This window comes from Lepidochelys olivacea (genome assembly GCF_965140295.1).
Source record: "Lepidochelys olivacea isolate rLepOli2 genome assembly, chromosome: 10".
NCBI classification, from domain to species: domain Eukaryota; kingdom Metazoa; phylum Chordata; order Testudines; family Cheloniidae; genus Lepidochelys; species Lepidochelys olivacea.
This window is the reverse complement of record NC_140420.1, coordinates 32,752,740-32,771,350: the sequence shown is the minus strand read 5'-3', so window position 1 is coordinate 32,771,350 and position 18,611 is coordinate 32,752,740. Positions and strand designations below refer to the sequence as shown.

General features: G+C 54.5%; 1 protein-coding gene across 1 annotated transcript; it reads left to right on the top strand.

The window, feature by feature from the left end:
* The first annotated feature begins 3,148 nt into the window (after positions 1 to 3,148).
* On the top strand, positions 3,149 to 17,562 carry LOC311527846 (deoxyribonuclease-1-like). The gene is made up of 8 exons (XM_084642235.1): positions 3,149 to 3,464; positions 6,414 to 6,502; positions 9,805 to 9,888; positions 10,469 to 10,584; positions 12,050 to 12,162; positions 13,365 to 13,519; positions 14,504 to 14,600; positions 16,911 to 17,562. Exons 1-8 carry the CDS (start codon positions 3,318 to 3,320, stop codon positions 16,962 to 16,964), a joined length of 855 nt encoding a protein of 284 aa, XP_084498361.1. The 5' UTR covers positions 3,149 to 3,317; the 3' UTR covers positions 16,965 to 17,562.
* The last annotated feature ends 1,049 nt before the right edge of the window (positions 17,563 to 18,611 follow it).

Genomic DNA, 18,611 nt, shown 5'->3' with positions numbered 1-18,611 from the left:
TCTGCTCCCACTCACACTGGTGTGCATGAGAACACAGAGGGAAAGAAGAATCAGGTCCTGCCACTACTCAGAGCCTAGGGAATGAGGTTGGGTGAGGAGATGGACACATCCTCCAGGAGATGGGTTCTTTCCTGACCATCATCTGAGAAGGGAAGATTTGTAAATGGGCCATAGAGGCTGAGGTCTCCCTAGCTGACAGTTTCAGAGTAGCAGCCGTGTTAGTCTGTATCCGCAAAAAGAAAAGGAGTACTTGTGGCACCTTAGAGACGAACAAATTTATTTGAGCATAAGCTTTCATGAGCTATAGCTCACTTCATCGGTAGCTCACAAAAGCTTATGCTCAAATAAATTTGTAAATGTAAAAATATGTAAATTTGTAAATGTAAAAATAAATTTTTTCCACTAAAAGAGGCATTTGGGGCTAAAGATTCACCCCTCCTCTGGAAAGTAGCAACTGGGGAGGTTGGAGGGTCCTGGCTGGGGACTGGGGAGTAAGCAGGCTAGGGTTGCCAATTTGGGTTGGCTGGAGATTTCATGGAGATTTCATCCCATGAGGTAGCCTTTAATTAAAAATTAATCTTTAATTCCTGGAGACTCCAGAACAATCCTGGAGGGTTGGCAACCCTAAAGCAGCCGGGCTCTAGGTCTGCAGCCATAGGAGTTACAGGTGTGGGTGGAGAGGAGACTGGGGAGATTGAGCCCCTTGAGAAGGGTGCCGTAGATCAGATAGGCACCTGCCCCTTGAGTTCTGTGCAGGAGCTGAAGGGGATGAAAAACCCCTCCTCAGCTGCCTCTTCCTGTCCCTGGAACAGCTGGCAATCCCAAGTCCGCTCAATAGCTGCCCAAACTCCCAATGACTTCTTCAATGGGGCCAGGATTTCACTGCTGGAGTGGGGTAAAACCTGGGAGGAGTCAGGAATGCTTAAAGTTGGGATAGACTCTCTTAGTTTATTTTAGTGACAGCATGAACATAGTTCCTGTTAATGCTTATCACAAGGAAAGACAAATGAGCATGTGTTTTATCCTGCCTTCACCTTCCACGGAGCAATAGTGAAGTCCCTATTGGATTTTATGGAGTCTCTGGCTCTTCTCCCTTTCCAGAGTCAAAACTCTGCTTGGGGTAAGATGTGTTATATATACACATTTCATTTCCTTTGTTGTTGATTGGGGTTTAGGGGCATAAAGGGGTATCAGTGGCAGCATCAGGCTTTCCCAAATGGAGTTCTAGTTCAGGGCTTCAGCTCTGTGTTGAAAATGCCCAGGGCAACTGCTTCTCTCCCTGGACACTACTCGGAAGAAGTGTGCACACCTCTGTGTGTCTTACCGGCCCCTGAGACATTACAATTCTTTTACATGAACATGGCCTTGGTTTGCTCCCAGCCATGGGGTACCATGGAGCTGGTTTCACTCTGTGTCTCTGGTTTAAACCAAGCAACCCACTCTTTATCTTGTTACATTTGGGAAGTGATAACTTTTTCAATAATAGTTGAACCAATGTGGTAACGATTGAAATACTCCACTTACCTACCTTTAGCAGGGAATTAGGAAGGAAGCCTGGCTCATTCAGACCATGGGGATATTGCCAATCCTACATATTCAAAAATCATATGTCAGGCCCCAAAATCTCATGAGATTGCCTTAAAAATCATGAGATTTTTAAAGAATAATCCATCTGGGTTCTTTTTATTGACTTTGTGATTTTTGAGCCTTTTGGGTTTGTGTTTTCAAGTTTTTCTCCGCAACCACAAGGGCTGTTGCTATTGATTAGCATCGTTTCCTAGAGTTACATTGGACCCCATGGCTGGAGATATCATTGTTAACTCAGATAGGAAGAGCTATTTTTTCACTAAGCAAACCTTTGCTTTCATGAAAATGACCATATGGAGCCTATACCAGGCCTTGAGCAAACAGTGGAATCCTCCTTTGGCAAAGTCAGGACTTCACAAACTTTCATAAATAGGGGCCGGGGGGACTTCTGCTCTCCGTGGGGCATACGAAGCGACATCAAAGGTAAGCTGCACTTTCATTTCCTTCTTACAGATGTAGACTTCGGCTGTTCCATCTAATTTTCTGGAGATCAGATTTTTCTCCACCAGACAGTATCTAAGGCCAGATCTTCAGCAGGGGTAAACCAGTCAATTAACAGTCATTGAGGAGATCTATGTTCTCTGAATTATAGTACTTCCCTATAAGCCCTGATCCTGACCTCCTTACTTCAGTGGAAGTTTTGTACTGAAAAGTTAGGTCGGTATAGCTACAGCACTCAGAAGGGGGTGGGGTGGGGTGTGAAATTCACACCCCTGAGTGCTGCGGCTACGATGACCCAATCCCCGGTGTACACATGGCTAGGACAACAGAAGACTTCTTCCGTCACCCTAGCTACTGCTGCGCAGAGAGGTGGATTTCCTACAGCGATGGAAACCCCCCTTCCGCCGCTGTAGGAAGCAGCTCCACTGCAGTAGCACAGCTGCAGCTGAATAAAGAGGGCAGAAAAGGGCATGTAGCATTTCTCTTATATTTACAAACCCCTTGGGTGCAATCCTAGCCCCATTGAAGTCAATAGCAAAATTCCCATTGATTCAATGGAGCCAAGACTTCACCCTTTATGTGTAAGAACCACGTGTACCATCTAGTGTCTTGGGACACCAAACAAAGGGCCAGCACAAGGTGGTAGCAAAACAGTGGTGATCTTCTACTGAAGGTACCACCCAATTGTCCGGACAGAAGGGTGCATGGGGAGGGAGCTCTCTTATAGAGGTGTTGAAAGCAATGACCTTTGAATGAGCGTGTGAGATATTTCAATGGGAGCATGGGGAATCATTCCCCTGACAGCTGTGCAGGTGGAAGTGATGTGTTGGCATAGGGTGCTGGGGGTATGGCTGGGTTTACTGGAGTCGGTGCATCAGGATTGGCTCCATGAATTTCAGTGGGCATTTCACCTGTGTAGGATTCTCAGGGAATGGCCCTGTGTTAATCCAGTGGCACAGGTGAACTGAGAACAGCACGGAAGTATGAGCAGCTTCAGGGAAGGATCCTGCAGCATCAGCCTGCACTCCGCCCCCATCCCTCTGCCAAACAATCGAGCCTTTCTCTCGGGCTGAGTGACATTGGGAAGATGAATCCAGGGAGTCTCAAGGGCGAATGTCAGTGAGGGCAAACTCCGAGGAAGGGGGATCTCAGGGGCTGCTTTCAAGATTGTTACCTGTGCCAGAGTAACATCGCTGCATGGCACAGTGACTGGGGGCAGGCGAGGCAGTTCTTACTGTAACTAACCTCTGCCAATCCCTTGGGGCTTTGCTTCCCTTCCTTCCTGCAGGATGGGGGCCATGAGGCCGGCGCTGGCCTTGCTATCCCTGGCCTACCTGCTGCACACAGCCGCTGCCCTGAGAATCTGCGCTTTCAACATCAAGACTTTTGGAGACAGCAAGCTGTCCAATGAAACCATCGCAGGCATCATCTTGAATGTGAGTATGGGGGAGTTCCCACATACCAGCAGTTCTTGAGAGCTGGGGGTACCCTGGACTCTATCAAACAGCTGGCCCAGGGGCTCTCAGAAGTGTGATTTCTGTGGGCCTGGAAAGTATGCTCTCACTTGGGCCGAAGGCTACTTAGAAACCCAACTGAAAGGGAAGTGATGAAGGGCCAAGTGCTGGGTTGTTTCTCTGCTTACTCCAGCAGGATTGGCTTAGAGATAGTAAAGCTGGTTAGTGTGACTCCTCCTCCATGGTGCTTATGCCCTAGACCTCTTGGTTACAAGTGGAGACAGCCTATCTGAGCCCTGCCCAGGAACCCCTGCAGGGAGACACTTTCCAGCCACACTGTGCCCTATAACACTGAGGAGCAAAACCAAGGTCTAAGTGAGGAGATGATAGATCAATGGATGGTTATGTATGGGCATAGATGGTCTATCAGAACAAAAGAATGGCCACACTGGATCAGGCTAATGGTGAATCTCTTCCAATAGCAGCTGGTGCCAGATGCTTCAGAGGGAATGAACAGAACAGGATAATTATTGAGTGATCCATCCCAGTTTCTGGCAGTCATCAGCCACACGGTCCCCTATAACACTGAGAAGTGAAACCAAGGTCCTAAATAAATAAATCGATCGATCTATCTATCTGTAATGGGACTGTTGTCCCCTGATTCAAACTCAGTGGGGGTGTTTTGGTTGGCTCACTCCCAGTACCAAAAGAACTGGGAACAGTCGATGGGAGATCAAGACCCTGAGACTAACAGACCCCAGGAACAATGGGGAGAGGCCAATGCTCCAGGTCAGCCTGATTGACAGGGCAGGCAGGCTAATCAGGGAGTCAGGAGGCCAGGGGAGTCCTGTCCTCCATGTAAGCTGGAATTGCCTGGGTCAGACAGAGTGGGGCCAAGCTAAGGAAAAAGCAGGGGCTCAAGCTCAGCTGGGGAGCAGAGCTGGGCCAGATCCAGAAGGACCAGAAAAGCAGCCCAGGAAGCAAGTCAGTGCTGGGAGCAGAGTCACAGAAGCAGCCCACAGAGCAGCCTGTGCTGTGGGAAGAGCTGCAACTATCAAAGCCAGAGGGGCCAGAGAAGCAGCCCAGGGAGCTGGAGGCAGAGCAGCAGCAGCAGTGCTGAGGCAAAGTGGAGCTGAAGTTGGAGCTGAGGCAGAGTGGAGCTGGAGCTGAGCTGGATCTGGAGCAGTCCGGAGCTGGGTGCGGTGAGCAGCTGGGGAGAGCGAGGGGGACCCTGGGCAGCGGGGCCAGCGCAGGGAGACGCCTCAGCCAAGATGCCCCTTGCAGGCTGCACTGGGAGGGGGATCGTAACCCTGACGGGGTGGAGGTGATGCTGGGAAGAAGAAAGCCTGAGGGCATGTGGCCACTGCCAGAGCAAGTGTCCGACCCACAGCATCTCTGTAGCACAGCCAAGGCCTGAGCAGGTGGCCTGGGACTTGTGAGGAACAGACTGAACTTCCCTGACATTCCAGGGACACTGGTTGTGATGTCCCCGTGCCACAGAGTGGGGTGATGTGTTTTCTTCTAACCTGTCCCATTTTTTCCTTATTTTTTTAAATTGATGGCTGTTTAATAAACTGTATTTGCTTTGAACTATATGTAATGATCAGTGAAGCATCCAGTGCAGAGAGAGCACCCCGGAGAGGGGACATCCTAGCCCCTGCCCTAAGTGACCACAACAAGGTTGGGGGTCGAGACCCCCAGGAATCCTGGGCCCAGCCTTATTGGGGTTACGAGGACTCTGACACCCAGGAGAGGACTCTGACACCCAGGAGAGTGGGAGGGAAGCCCTTGAGGTCAGACAGGCCTCTGGGTAAAGGAAGTGGGAGCGAGGACTCAGAGCCTTTCGCTAGCCCGTTTCACCGTGGTAGTGTATAAGCCAGGAAAGTTCCCCACAATAGCGGGACCATTCCCCTGCTTACATATCTATCTATCTGGGACCTTGGTTTCACTTCTCAGTGTTATAGGAGACCATGTGGCTGATGACTGCCAGAAACTGGGATAGATCACTCAATAATTACCCTGTTCTGTTCATTCCCTCTGAAGCATCTGGCACAAGGATACTGGGCTAGATGGATCATTATCTAGATCAAGGGTAGGCAACCTATGGCACATGTGCCAAAGGCAGCACGCAAGCTGATTTTCAGTGGCACTCACACTGCCCGGGTCCTGGCCACCGGTCCGGGGGGCTCTGCATTTTAATTTAATTTTAAATGAAGCTTCTTAAACATTTTAAAAACCTTATTTACTTTACACATACAACAATAGTTTAGTTATATATTATAGACTTATAGAAAGAGACCTTCTAAAAATGTTAAAATGTATTACTGGCATGCAAAACCTTAAATTAGAGTGAATAAATGAAGACTCGGCACACCGCTTCTAAAAGGTGGCCGACCCCTGATCTAGATCTATCTATCTATCTATCACCACTTCAGATTCAGGTGCCACAAGTCCTCCTTTTCTTTTTTCAGATTCCACAGTGTTTTCAGAGACAGACAGAGGGTAACCCTGGCAGCCTGGCTGGCGTTCCCCATGGCAGTGAAACTCATCTTGTGCAATCACTGCTGTGTTGGGATCCTGCTGGCTGATTTTTGAACCCTTCTGGAACAGCTTCAGTCTGAAAGCTGCCATTTCCTCATGTTCTCCTCTGTTTCCCCATCTAAGTCACCCCAGGGCTCAGCTCCTTCCCCCCAGCTCCTGCACTGCAGCAGAAGATAGGTAAATGCCTGGCTCAGCTGGTGTGTGAAGGGGCATGTTGGCCCTGGGGACACCACCCTTCTGGTGGCTGGCTGCGGCCTGGGATTTTGCTGGGTGTTCTCAGCGATTTTCCCAGCGTTTGTGCATATCTAAGGGAAGCTGGGGTGTTAGGCACTGCACATGCAGCCTGCACCAGGCTCGGCTTCACAGCACGGCGCTTTGTGTTTTCCCCAGATCTTGCAGACGTACGACATCACTGTGGTGCAGGAGGTCCGTGACTCTGACCTGAGTGCCGTCCAGAGACTGATGGATCAGCTCAACAGGTGTTTTCCAAACCTACATGGAAGGGGGGGAGGAAGAAGGGGAGGAGCCTAAAACCTTGCTGTGGTCTGGAGTGTTTTAGAGCAGATATAAACGAGGCTCCTTCGAGTGCAGCACCCAGCCAGCCATATGGGGAAGGTTACGCGGCTGCCCACAGCAGTTTAGATGAAGGGAGTGCTGGAGCTGGGGCTCTGCAGGTGGCTCTGGCATAACTGACTCAGTGACAGTGTCACAGGGCGCATCACTCATCGCTGGTCTGGCACCTCCTCCTGGTCACTCTGGGGATTAGCTTGAGGCCAACACCCCCATCCACGGTCTGCACCCACCCCACCACTTCAGCCGCAGTCCACCTGCAACCCCTCTTGCAGCATCAGGTACCGCAGCATCCTCTTCGTGGCTCAGCCCTCGGGCCATGTCACTATCTGGGTTCCGTGCTTCCGGGGGAGGTTTACCTCCTCAACAGTTCTGCCACTTCCCCAGTGGTGAGTGGAGGGACCCAGGCCCACCCACTGCTCTGGGTCCCAGCCCAGGGACCCTCCACACCACAGTCACTTACTGCATTCCTTTGCCTTTACTATCACTGCATTTCCCTGGGCCACTTCCCCATGGCCACAGCCCCTTCCTCAGTCTCACCAGCCCATCCGGAGCTCCTTCTCTTCTCCCCGGGTTCCTGCCTGCACTGCTGTGTCCAAGGTGCTACAGCAGAGGTGGGCAAACTACACCCGGCCCCTGAGCTCCGGCCAGGGAGGATAGCCCCCGGCCCCTCCCACGCTGAACCCCCTCCTCCATAGCCTCAATGCACCGCCAGTGCTCTGGCCTGCCGTTCCTGCCAGGCAGCATGGGCAGCATGGCTGGCTCCGGCCAGACGGTGGGGCTGCGAACACCTGTCGCTCTGAGCGGCATGGTAAGGGGACAGGCAGCAGGGGGGTTGGATAAGGGGCAGGAGATTCTGGGGGGCAGTCAGGGGATTGGGAACAGGGGGGTTGGATAGGCATGGGAGTCCCAGGGGGCCTGTCAAGGGTGTGGGTAGGGGTCAGGGCAGTCAGGGGACAGGCAGCAGAGGGGATTGGATAGGAGGTGGGGTTCCAGGGGGGCGGTTAGGGGACAAGGAGCAGGGGGGGTTGGATGGGTCAGGGCTTCTGAGGGGGGCAGTCAGGGGGCAGGAAGTGGGAGGAGGCGGACAGGGGGCGGGGGCCAGGCCCTTTGGGGAGGCACAGCCTTCCCTACCTGGCCCTCCATAGAGTTTCACAATACTGATGTGGCCCTTGGGCCAAAAAGTTTGCCCACCCGTGTGCTACTGGGTTGCAGCCACCTCCAGACACAGTTCTTCCTCCTCAAATTCCAGTCAATACTGACCCTGATCTGCTCTGCGGCTCTTTTATATGGGCCTGCCGGTCCCTGATCGGTCACTCCTCACAGCCCCTCTCCTTACTGGCCAGTATGGGGCAAATGCCCCATCACAAACACCCTCGTGGGTCTCTGGAGCTTTTCACCACCGAAAGGCACACGCGTGTGAAGGGACCTGGGCATCCCTGCCTGGCGCCACACGCCGCCATTCTCACAAAGCAAGCATGACATGGGGTACAGTGGTACCAGGGTGGCATATTTCGGGGCAATAATCTTGTATACAAAAGACAGCACAAACAGAGGAGCACAGAACTCACTGAGGACATCAGCAAGGTGCAGACACTGAGCAGGTCATGGCCAGAATCTGGGATTGGGCGGGATCCTTGGATGACTGCTTTCCCCTGGGATTACAGCATCTTCGTGGCTACTCTAGTTTACACCACTGACTCCAATGCTACCCAGGCTTCTGACCAAATGTGCGCAGGGTAGATTTTTGCCAACCGCCCCCATTTTGTAATGTGCAGGGGGCCTCCCAGAGACAGCCAGCAGCCCTACGTGCCACACCACCCACTTTATAAGAGAGAATGGCCTCACCAAAAGAGGGTGGTGTAGTGCGTGAGGGGCGAGGTGTGACACACACGTGACACTGCCTGTGTGATGCGGTGACAAGCTGAGCCCAGAGGAAACAGGGAAGGAAGATCACAGGAGATGCCCCTCCCCCCACATTCCAATGGTTACTTACGAAAATAGATTGGGTGTTTGCTGACAGGGCAGACAAAAATCGTGGGGCTCTCCTGCTGTGCCCCCTGTGCAGCCGTTTACACCAGTGCAAAGTGACTGTATACACTGATTCTGATCTCATGTACCCAGGTATAAATGAGGGGTAACTCCATTACAGCCAGTGGAGGCCATCCAGTGTGAAACCGGTGTGAGGTCAGAACTGGGCCCTACTATATAGGTGTGAATTGGTGACAAGGGACAGGGGCCACCAACCCCTCAGGAGAAGCCTGTCAAAGGGGCAGAGAGGGCTGGAATGGGCTTGGGAAGTGCAGAGGGAGCAGACAGCCTCAGGCCAGGGGTAACATGACACCAGTGAGGTCTGATTCTGGTATGAGAGCTGAGGCCACCTGCAGATGTCCCTGATGTGGCGGGAGTCACAGGTGCTCAGCACCTCTGTGGCAGAGGGGTTCCCACAAGACCTCTTCCACTCGGCTTCCCAAGAACTCAGTTCGACTCCACTCCCATCACTCAGGTCTCTTCGTTGGGCCTGCAGCGAAGCTACGCTGAGTTGATCAGACTCAAGTGGAAGGGGTGAGGATCGGGCATACCAGTACCGCCCATCCAAAGTGACCCAGCAACCCTCTGTTTTTATAGACAGGTACACATGCCATTGAAGCACTGGTTGGGGGATGGGCGTGCTTCTTTTGGAGGACCCAATCCCTGTACAACATGCACTGTCCATGCACAACTTTCTCTTTGCCTTGGCTCACCTTCCAGGCTTCGCTGACCCATTGTTATCTTGTCCATTGTCAGCGGTTCCCTGAGGGTCCCCCCTTATCTTAGCCACCACAGACAGTCTGGTTCCACCCTGCTGCTCCACTTACCTCCCTAATCCTGTCTCCCAAGAAATGAGGCCTCACCCACGTCCAATTACTCATGTCAAGCCAGCCTACATATTGAAGGGGCCCCATGGGAATGATGCTCCCTGAGACACCCTCCCCTCCCCCCCAAACCTGGCTTCCTGGAACAGAGTGGCAAGGGGCCTGCATGGAGGGAGACGTCTCAGCCGTAAAGCAGGCAGGGTTACTCCTACCTATGCTGGCTGGGAGATCAGCTGGGGGTGGGATGGGAATGGTGGGAGGTGGTGCAGGAGCAGGGAGATGTGCTGGACGTGTGCACGGCCCTCCCTGCTCCAGCACGGACCTCACTGCCGGCTTTTCTGCCACCCCCACTCTAGGGCTTCTCTGCAGCCATACAGCTATGTGATCAGCGAGCCCCTGGGCCAGAGTGCCTACAAGGAGCAATACCTCTTCATCTACCGGTAAGGATCCAGCAAACAGCCACAGCGCCTCCTACCCAACCACTGCTGCTCTCTGCATGCATGTCCCTGGGCTAGGGTTGCCAATTTAGTAACATTTGAAAAACGGAACCTCCCCAGCCCTGCCCCTTCCCCTGAGGCCACACCCTGCCCCACCTCTTCCCCCGAGGCCCCACCTCTGCCCTGCCACGCCTCTTCCTGCTGACACCCTGCCCCTGTCTACTCTTCTTCCACCCTCCCTCCTGTCACTTGCTGCTTTTCCCCTCCAACCCCTCTAACCGGCTCAGGAGGGACTCACTTGCTTTGCTGGTGCTTGGAGCTGCAGCCATCTGATGCAGGTAGGAGGTGGCCCTGGCCATATAGGGGCTGGTGTGGGTGATGACTTGGCTCCTATCCAGCCTACAGTAACCGGACATTAGGTGTCTGGTCAGTAGATCTGACCGGACTCTGTCAGGTCCCCTTTTTGACTGGACTTTGGGATAGAAAACCGGACACCTGGCCATCCTACCCTGGGTGCACCAGGGCCCACCCCAGAGTGGAGCCACCTGACTGCGTGTGGTCATTCCATCTCTCCTCCCGGCAGGACGGGTGTAGTGTCGGTGGTGGACAGTTACTGCTACGATGATGGCTGTGAGCCCTGTGGGAGCGACACCTTCAGCAGGGAACCCTTCATTGTGAAGTTCTCTTCCCCCTACACAGGTAAGCGGGGCCCAGGGATCTCTCTGCCCCATGGCACTGGGAGCAGCAGCACCCCAGGCCATCCTGCATCTAGCTAGAGAAACCCCTGCTCCCCCACACGCTGACCCCTCCCACCAGGGAACAAGGAACGTTACCATGGAGAGTTCGGCAAAGTCTTTGGGAATGATGCTTCAACTCAGGACAGGCCTAGATCCAATAGGGGGAGCGTGGGGCTGGGTCCGGTTCTGGGGAGTTATTCTGACTGGTATGTGGGCAGCCTGACCTAGTGGTTGGAGCAAGCATTGGGAGTCAGGACCAGTCTGATACCAGGAGGTCAGCGTCCAGAACAGGCCAGAGAGCAAACCAAGGTCCGGGGTCAGGCAGGGCCAGGTTACCAGGAGCTCATTAGCAGGTAACAGAAGCAGGTATGCCAGGGGAAGCAGCCTTGAGCAGGGAGATCCTGGCAGCATAGACATCTTCCTGTTCCTGTGCTGGGTTTATATAGTTGCAGTGAAGCAGTGAGGACCCCCCGTGTTCTGCCAGCTGGAGGACTGAGGTTCTCTGGCGGAGTTCAGCTCCTACTCGGACACCGGTTAGCAGGTCAGTGGGTGGCGGGTTGGCGCTTACTGGTGCTGAAGTGCCCTATGGACCAGGGTTCAAGACCTGCAGTCCCCGATGGGTGTGGGTCTGGATGCTGGCTTGCGGAGTGCGTGCCTGGGGCTGTTTCACGGCATACGCCCCTGCAGGGGGCTGATCTTGGACACTGAACCTGAATCCCAGTGTCTGGCAGGTTGCGGGGTGGCGTTTGCATCCCTTGAGCTGGGGGTCAGTGGCAGGGGATCAGTTCAGCTCATTGTAAAGCCAGGTGCAGTTGGGACCTAGAGCTTAGCTTTGGGGTCGTGGGGGTTCAACGGGCTGTGAGTATACCTGCCCCTCTGCCAGCCCGCAATCCCATTGCTCCTTGGGGTATGATTGGTCACGGGGCTGAGGGAGGAAAAGGGTGGCTGTGCACTGACATACAAACCCCACGGCAGCCGTTCTCATGGGGCCTGAACTCCTCAGAGCAGCCGCAGAGAAGCAGCGACAGTCCTGGCCAGCGGGAGCCCAGCCCAGAGGCTTCCTTTGACAGCTGCTGCTTTGGCACAAAGCCAACCAGGGGCAGCTTTATGGATGGCACTGACCCAGGAGGGCAGCACACAAGTGCAGAGGGACCCAGAGAGGCCAGCATGGCCAACTGGAGCTGCTAGCACTGTGGGAACTGCCAAGTGACAATAGAGTAAGCACAAGTAATAGGAGATCCTGGTTCAAGTCCCAGTCCTGCCTGATTCTGAGTGGGAGGGGAAGTGTCCATACGGAGAGCATGGTCTTGGGAACCCCAGGGTGGAACAGTCCCAGATGTGTGTGAGAGAGAGACAGCAGGGAGGATGGGTGAAGGCTCCGTGTGCGCATGGAAAATGGCTGGCTGTGTAACTTGTGTCTTTGGCAGAGGTGCCGGAATTCGTGCTGGTGCCCTTGCATACGGCCCCCAGTGAGGCTGTGGCAGAGATCGACGCCCTCTATGATGTCTACTTAGATGTCATCAACAAGTGGGGGACTGACGTAAGCAGATGTAGCCGCATGCAAACCCAGTGCCTGCCATGTGAATGAACTCACTGGCATTCCTTCCCCCGCTTGTCTCGGGTAAGGCTGCTGCTGCCAGGATGAGACATCAGCTAACTTGGCTGTGGAAGGTCCTGGCTAGTCTATTACTTATGCCGACCCCCGACTTCCTGTGCAGAGCTGCTCTGTCTGCCTGGGCCAGTGTAGGTTACCAGGAATGGTCAGAGGGAACAGCTAGGAGCTAACCAGCAGGGTTTGCCTCTGGGGAAGCGAATCTCCCTTCGTCCATATCCACATACTGATCTGTGTTGAACAAAGCTGTGGAGCAGAGAGGCCCAACTGCACTGCCCCCAACCCCTTCAGCCCTCGGCCCATAGGCCTCAGAGCCACACAACCCCTCTGGGACCCTCGCCGCAGAGTGCCCAAGGGTGGGGAGGTGTGGGTTCCTTCCTGCTTCCCTGCCAGGGTCTCCACCCTTCATCACACCGATGGCGAACGAGGATCTCGGACCCGCTTCCAGCTAAATCGAGGGGTTCCGCGGCTCAGCCTGGACAGCACAGTCCCAGTGTGCCGAAGGCTCGATCAATCAGGAATGGGCTGTAGGCCCTTTCACCTGCTGGCATTGGGCCCAGGACAGTGGTGACTGAAGCCAGCTGTTCCCTGATGACATTGAGCCAGGGAGGTGCACAGAGCACGTCACCCTAGGGGTGGTCTTGGCACCAGAGCCTGGGCACCTGCACTGCGCTCCCTCCTTAGAGCTGCTCTCTCCAGGGCAGGGCTGGGTACATCAGCAGGAGGCATGGGGGGCCCTGCCTGTGCTGCCCCTGCTCTGCAGATGAAGCATCAGCCCCCCTGGCCCAGGTCATTGTGGAGCCAGGACTTCATGGTGTATCTGAGCAGAAGGAAAGCCTCATGACCCCAGCCCCAGAGAAGACGACACCCCGCCCCGTGCAGAGAAGGAACCAGCAGAATAGCCAGAGGGAGTGACAGACCCCCAAACCACCATGTATCAGCTTCTGCCCCTGCCTTAGCCACAAAGACAGCCACAGCCAAGGAGAGCAGTGGTTAGCCAGCGAGACCTCAGCTTGTGGCACTGGCAGGGCTGCCTGGGACACTCCAGAGCGAAGGGCTCAGGGAGGTTGCCGTGCGTGAGGTTCTTGCCTGGCTGGGCCCCCCGCACTGACCTGGCACTTCCTTGGCAGAACATCCTCTTCCTGGGAGACTTCAATGCCGACTGCTCCTACGTCGGGCCGCAGGACTGGCCTTCCATCCGCCTGCGAACCAGCGACGCCTTCCAGTGGCTCATCCCAGACAGTGCAGACACCACTGTGTCGTACACAGACTGCGCCTACGACCGGTGAGGAGAGCTGCTGCTGATCATCCCCAGTGCCGCTACTGGGCCTGTGCCTGGCAGCTGTACGGAGAAGCCCAGGGCTCCATGGTCTGTGGGCTCCCCATCAGCCCTTGGGGGTTGGGCGGGTGCTGAGGCAGATGGGCAGTGGGCTGTCGGGGGAGCCTGCGCTGCCTCTGCCCAGGCTGTGCCTGTTCTACCAGTCAGTAGCGGGTTTCGGTCCCTGGGACTGCCGGTCCCTGAGCAATGCAGTCACCTGGCAGGAGGGTACCATGTGAGCACCATGGCACATCAGAGATAGGAATGACAGCAGCCCCAAGAGACAGCCTAATGCAGCCAGAGCCAGCCCTGGGGACAGCAAATGACGGGGAGGGGATGAAAAGGGACAAGGAGAGGACCGCAGGTGGGCAGTGCCCTAGCACAGAAGGTCATCACTCATAGGACCACATCTGGGAATACTCAGAGACCCCTTCAGCTGGGGAGAACCACAGCCTCTGGCCCAGACTGCAGAGAGACACTGTAGCCCAGCCAGGACACTCATTAACCCTGATTGCCCTGTGCTGTGCTGTGGGTGTGTGCTCCCCACACACCCGGGTGCAATAGGAAGCCTGGCTCTCTCCAGAAGGTTCTGGAATCAGGTGCCGCTGGAACTTGGCCCCACGTTCAGCTGTCACCTGCCTCCACTGAGCTCAGCTTCCACACCAGATGGAGCTGGCTGAGAGCCCCGGGGGGGTCTAGCTGCAGGGGAGAGGGATTTTTCCCCCAGGACTGCACAAACCAAGCCACCCTGTCAGCTCCCCCCAGCACTCTCCCTGGCTCCACTACTTAGGGAAGCTGGTGAGGAACCCCACCAGCAGCGCTGCCATCGTTGGCCCTGGGCTCCAGCCTGGCTCTGGGGTGGGCGAGGGCATTCCCTGCAGGGTGTGACCCTGAAGCCCAGCTGCCTGAGAAGTGCAGTGTTTAACCCTAGCCCCTTGTGGCATGTCACAGGATCGTGGTGAGTGGCTCTGAGCTGCAGCACTGTACGGTGGACAAATCTGCCAAGGTCAACAACTTCCAGGAGACTTTCCACCTGCAGCTCAAGGATGTAAGTGAAGCCGACAACCTGCCTGCATGCTCTCAGAGCACCTAGCTGTGAGCAGAGACAATAGCTGCTAGCTAGCCAGGGGACAAACGACAGCTGGTCAGGACTGGAGCCAAGCTCAGAGATCACTGCATCAAGCTTTGCAGGGAGTCTCCCAGAGTTAAAGGCTAGTCCAGCTCAGCTACACTAAGGCCTGTTCTATACACAGGTGTTGTCCTGCTATAACTGTGTGGGTTTGGGGGGTACTGCTATAGTTACAGGGGCAGGAACTCGTGTGGATGCAGTTATACCAATATAAAGGGGCTGGATAGCTTGTTCCCCTTCCCAGATGGGAAGAGCTATCCCGGGGTAAGCACCTTTAGACCAGTCTAACTCCATCCACACTTGAGGGCAAAAGGGGTACCGCTTGTGGGTGTAGATGAGGCTGGAGACCCTACAGGCCTGATTCTCCATTGTCCCACATCTTGTGTAGAGTGAATGCGGGGCAGAGTAAGAGTGCAGGATCTGCAGGGCAGCCTTTCCCACACACTTGGCTGTCACTGACTGCCCAAGGGGTAGGATGACGGGCCCTAGACATGGTTACATCACCTCCTGGCCAGGACACAGCATTTACACTTGGAGGGTCCTGTTGGCTCTATGCTGTACAGCTCGCTCCGCCCCTGCCAGTGCTTGCTAGTGGCTGTTTTCTTATGGATATTGTGTAGAATATCCCCACACCTGCAGTTAGCCCCTGCCATGGGTTAAAACCCCGGGCCTGATCCTGCTTTCTCCCTGGGGTAACCATTGTTCTTGGCAGACCAGCTGTCAACTGGTATAACCATAGGTGCTGACTCCATGGGTGCTCCGGGGCTGGACCACCCATGGAAAAAAATAGTGGGTGCTCAGCGCCCACCAGCCACAGCTGTTCGGCGGTGCCCCCAATCAACTAATCCGGAGATGCCACCAAACAGCTGATAGGCGGTGCAGCCAAACAGCCGTTTGGCAGCTGGTAGAGGGTCTTGGGGGAGAGTGGAGAGCAGCGAGTGGCAGGTGGGTGGGGGGCTTGGGGCGGGAAGAGGTGAAGTGAAGGTGGGGCCTTGAGGGAAGGGATGGAATGGGGGCAGGGCTTCGGGGCAGAGCAGAGATGGAGCACCCCTTGAGAAAAATAGAAATTGGCACATCTGGGTGTAGGTGAGAAAGGAGACTCTGGCTGCTCCTTTCACAGCGCTGGGGAATTAGAGGGTAAATTACACTGAGGTCTTGGCTCTCCCTTCGACAATGCTGTCCACTGCAGCTCATGCGTCTGTGCTCTTACGTGATTGGATGCCACCACTCAGGCATCACTCAGGGGGCTCGCTGCACAGAACCATTCAGCGCCTCGGGAGGCCATCTCCCCTGGGGACTGTGGCTGTGTTTTGCATGCGTGTAGACTGCATGAAGGAGGCAACGCTCTTGGGGGCACTGTGTAGGCAGCGTGGCTCAGTGGCTAGGGCGCAGGAAGGGGCGTCGAGAGGCCAAGGGCCTGATAACCCAGGACTTTCCCCTTGTGTGGTTGGTTAGAGTGGCTGTGTGAAGTGATGGTAACACGCTCCAGGCCAGCTCAGGCTGGGAGCATTTCACACATTCTTTGCACCAGTCTGAATGACTCCCCAAGGCGCAGGGCAGGAGAGGGTTAAACCTTAGGCTTGAATTGCACGGCCAGTTCGCCTTGCTGCTCTGTGCCTCAGTTTCCCCTCTGTAAAGGGCTCTGAGCTTGAGGGAGGAGCTGGGGGAGCCTTGGCTCATTCTGGCATTGGCCTCCTGTTCAACGTGTGCCGCTGGCCTCGATGTCCATGGGATGAGTGCAGGCCGGGCTTCCCCTGGTTTGCACTCACACTCCTGATGGAGCTCACGCCTGGGAGCTCATCTAAAGCCATGCAGACCCCTAGGGAGCTCTCCTTCCCAAAGGCAGGGAGCTAACGGGAACCCTGCGTTTGACAATGAGTCACCTTGCATAGGAGGATCTCAGATCACCTCATTAATATTAATTGACTCACCCTGGCAGAGCCCAGTGATAGGGATGGTCAGCGTTATCCCCATTGTACAGGTGGGGACACTGAGGCATGGAGTGGTTGGGTGATTTGCCCAAGGCCATGCAATGAGTCGGTATCAGGGCACGGAACAGATCTAGACACATGCTCTGTCCATTAGCCCATTCTGCCTCCTGCTGCACCTCAGGAATTGCCAGGATTCATGTGACAAGAGCCATGACACGAGGTCATGGACAAGCTGTATCTGATGCCTGCTGAGCAGCCCCACAACTTAGGCTCTGTGATTTCTCCCTTTTGTGTCCAGGCCCTGGCCGTCAGTGACCATTTCCCGGTGGAAGTGACTCTGAGGGCTCGCTGAGGCTCGCCTGCTCCTGCTTTGCTCCATCCCCCCCATAGCTACCAGCAAAGCAACCTCTACCGCATTCATATTCCCTTTGGCTGCTGCTGGCTGCAGCGCCAACGCCTTCAGACGAGCTCCCCATGATGAACCTTAGCATCTACGATTATAGCCAAATACCAGCCTCCTGGCATCTACCTGCTGCTCCTGGCACATCCTCATGGCTGGTCACAAACCCACCTCTCTAGGTGCTGCATCGAATGGCCCACCAGCGTCATTTACTGGGTACCTGGATAACTGGCATATCCATGCCATGCCATGCCATTGGGAATGCCCTTCATGCAGTGTAGTTAGTAAGCTTTGAAATCTTTGGTCTCGGGGCATCCTGGAGCGTTATGCTGGGCAACAGGGCTGGGGCGGCGCTGATTTTGTGACCAATGGGTATGTGCAATTAACATAGGCTGAATGAGGGGCAGTTTTATAAGTGCTTGATGATTGGCTAGAAGCCAACTCTGGAGTCGCATGATATCTGGTGTTTTTCATAAAGCCCTAGCTCTTAGAGTCATGTGATTATAGCAGACTCTTGGCTTTCATTAAAAGAGCCAGGTTCCAGCCTTCATGCATGTGTTTAAAAGCTGGAAGATGTGAATGACCTCTCAGCGCTCAAACCCCACCAGGCCAATAAACAGAACCCACCACTGATTATTTTTTCTCTCTCTCATGATTTTTAAGCCAGACTCATGAGCTCTGAACACTTAACATGGAGCGTAAGAATGGCCACACTTGGTCAGACCAATGGTCCATCTAGCTCAGGATCCTGTCTTCAGACAGTGGCTGGTGCCAGGTGCTTCAGAGGGAATGAACAGAGCAGGGCAATTATCGAGTGATCCATCCCCTGTTGTCCAGTCCCCACACCTGGCACTCAGAGGTTTAGGGACACCCAGAACATGGGGTTGCATCCGTGACCTAAAGCCATTGAGGGCTTCCTGTCCTCCATGAACTCTGTGAACCTGACTGTTCTTGTAACTGTCTGTCCACCTGGAGTCATTCCCTACAGGACAGCGTTAACCCTGCATTGTGGTGTCCCATCCTGACTTGGGGCATTGCCCTAGCAGCTCTTCGGGGAAGAGATTCTATTCTGTGTCTATGGCTTGCCTTTTATAAGCCCCACCTGCACTAGATGATTTAGTTGGGGATTGGCCCTGCTTTGAGCAGGGGGTAGGATTAGATGACCTCCTGAGGTCCCTTCCAACCCTGATATTCTATGACTCTAAGGACACTATGTCTATACTATGGAATAATAAGGGGGAGTGCTGGTCATCTGCAATTTGATACCATGACATGCAATCAGTATGTAATCAAAGGGCCCGGAGAATCAAATGGATCCATCTGTATCTGATTCAGAGTGTTTTTTGGGGGGGTCATTTATGCTCTTGAGGGCCTCTGCCATCTGAGCTGCCAGATTTTGTAATGAGGGGCATTTTTCTGCTCACAGCAGCATCCCTATTCAACAAATGCTACTGCAACAGCAAGACTACAGCTCAGCCCCAGGAGGGAAGGGACTAGACTGTGGCTGTGGGAACAGGACAGGGTTTGGGATGGGGGAGGCACGTGGCTCAGTGGGCATGTAGTGGGAACGCTTCTGTCTATTGCAGTCAGTCACTCAGC

Excerpts from the sequence above, each read along its gene's own strand:
- LOC311527846 (XM_084642235.1), top strand. The coding sequence starts at position 3,318 with ATGGGGGCCATGAGGCCGGCGCTGGCCTTGCTATCCCTGGCCTACCTG. Across the intron at positions 13,520-14,503 it reads ACAGACTGCGCCTACGACCG|GATCGTGGTGAGTGGCTCTG; the intron begins GTGAGGAGAGCT and ends GGCATGTCACAG. Across the intron at positions 14,601-16,910 it reads TCCACCTGCAGCTCAAGGAT|GCCCTGGCCGTCAGTGACCA; the intron begins GTAAGTGAAGCC and ends TTTTGTGTCCAG.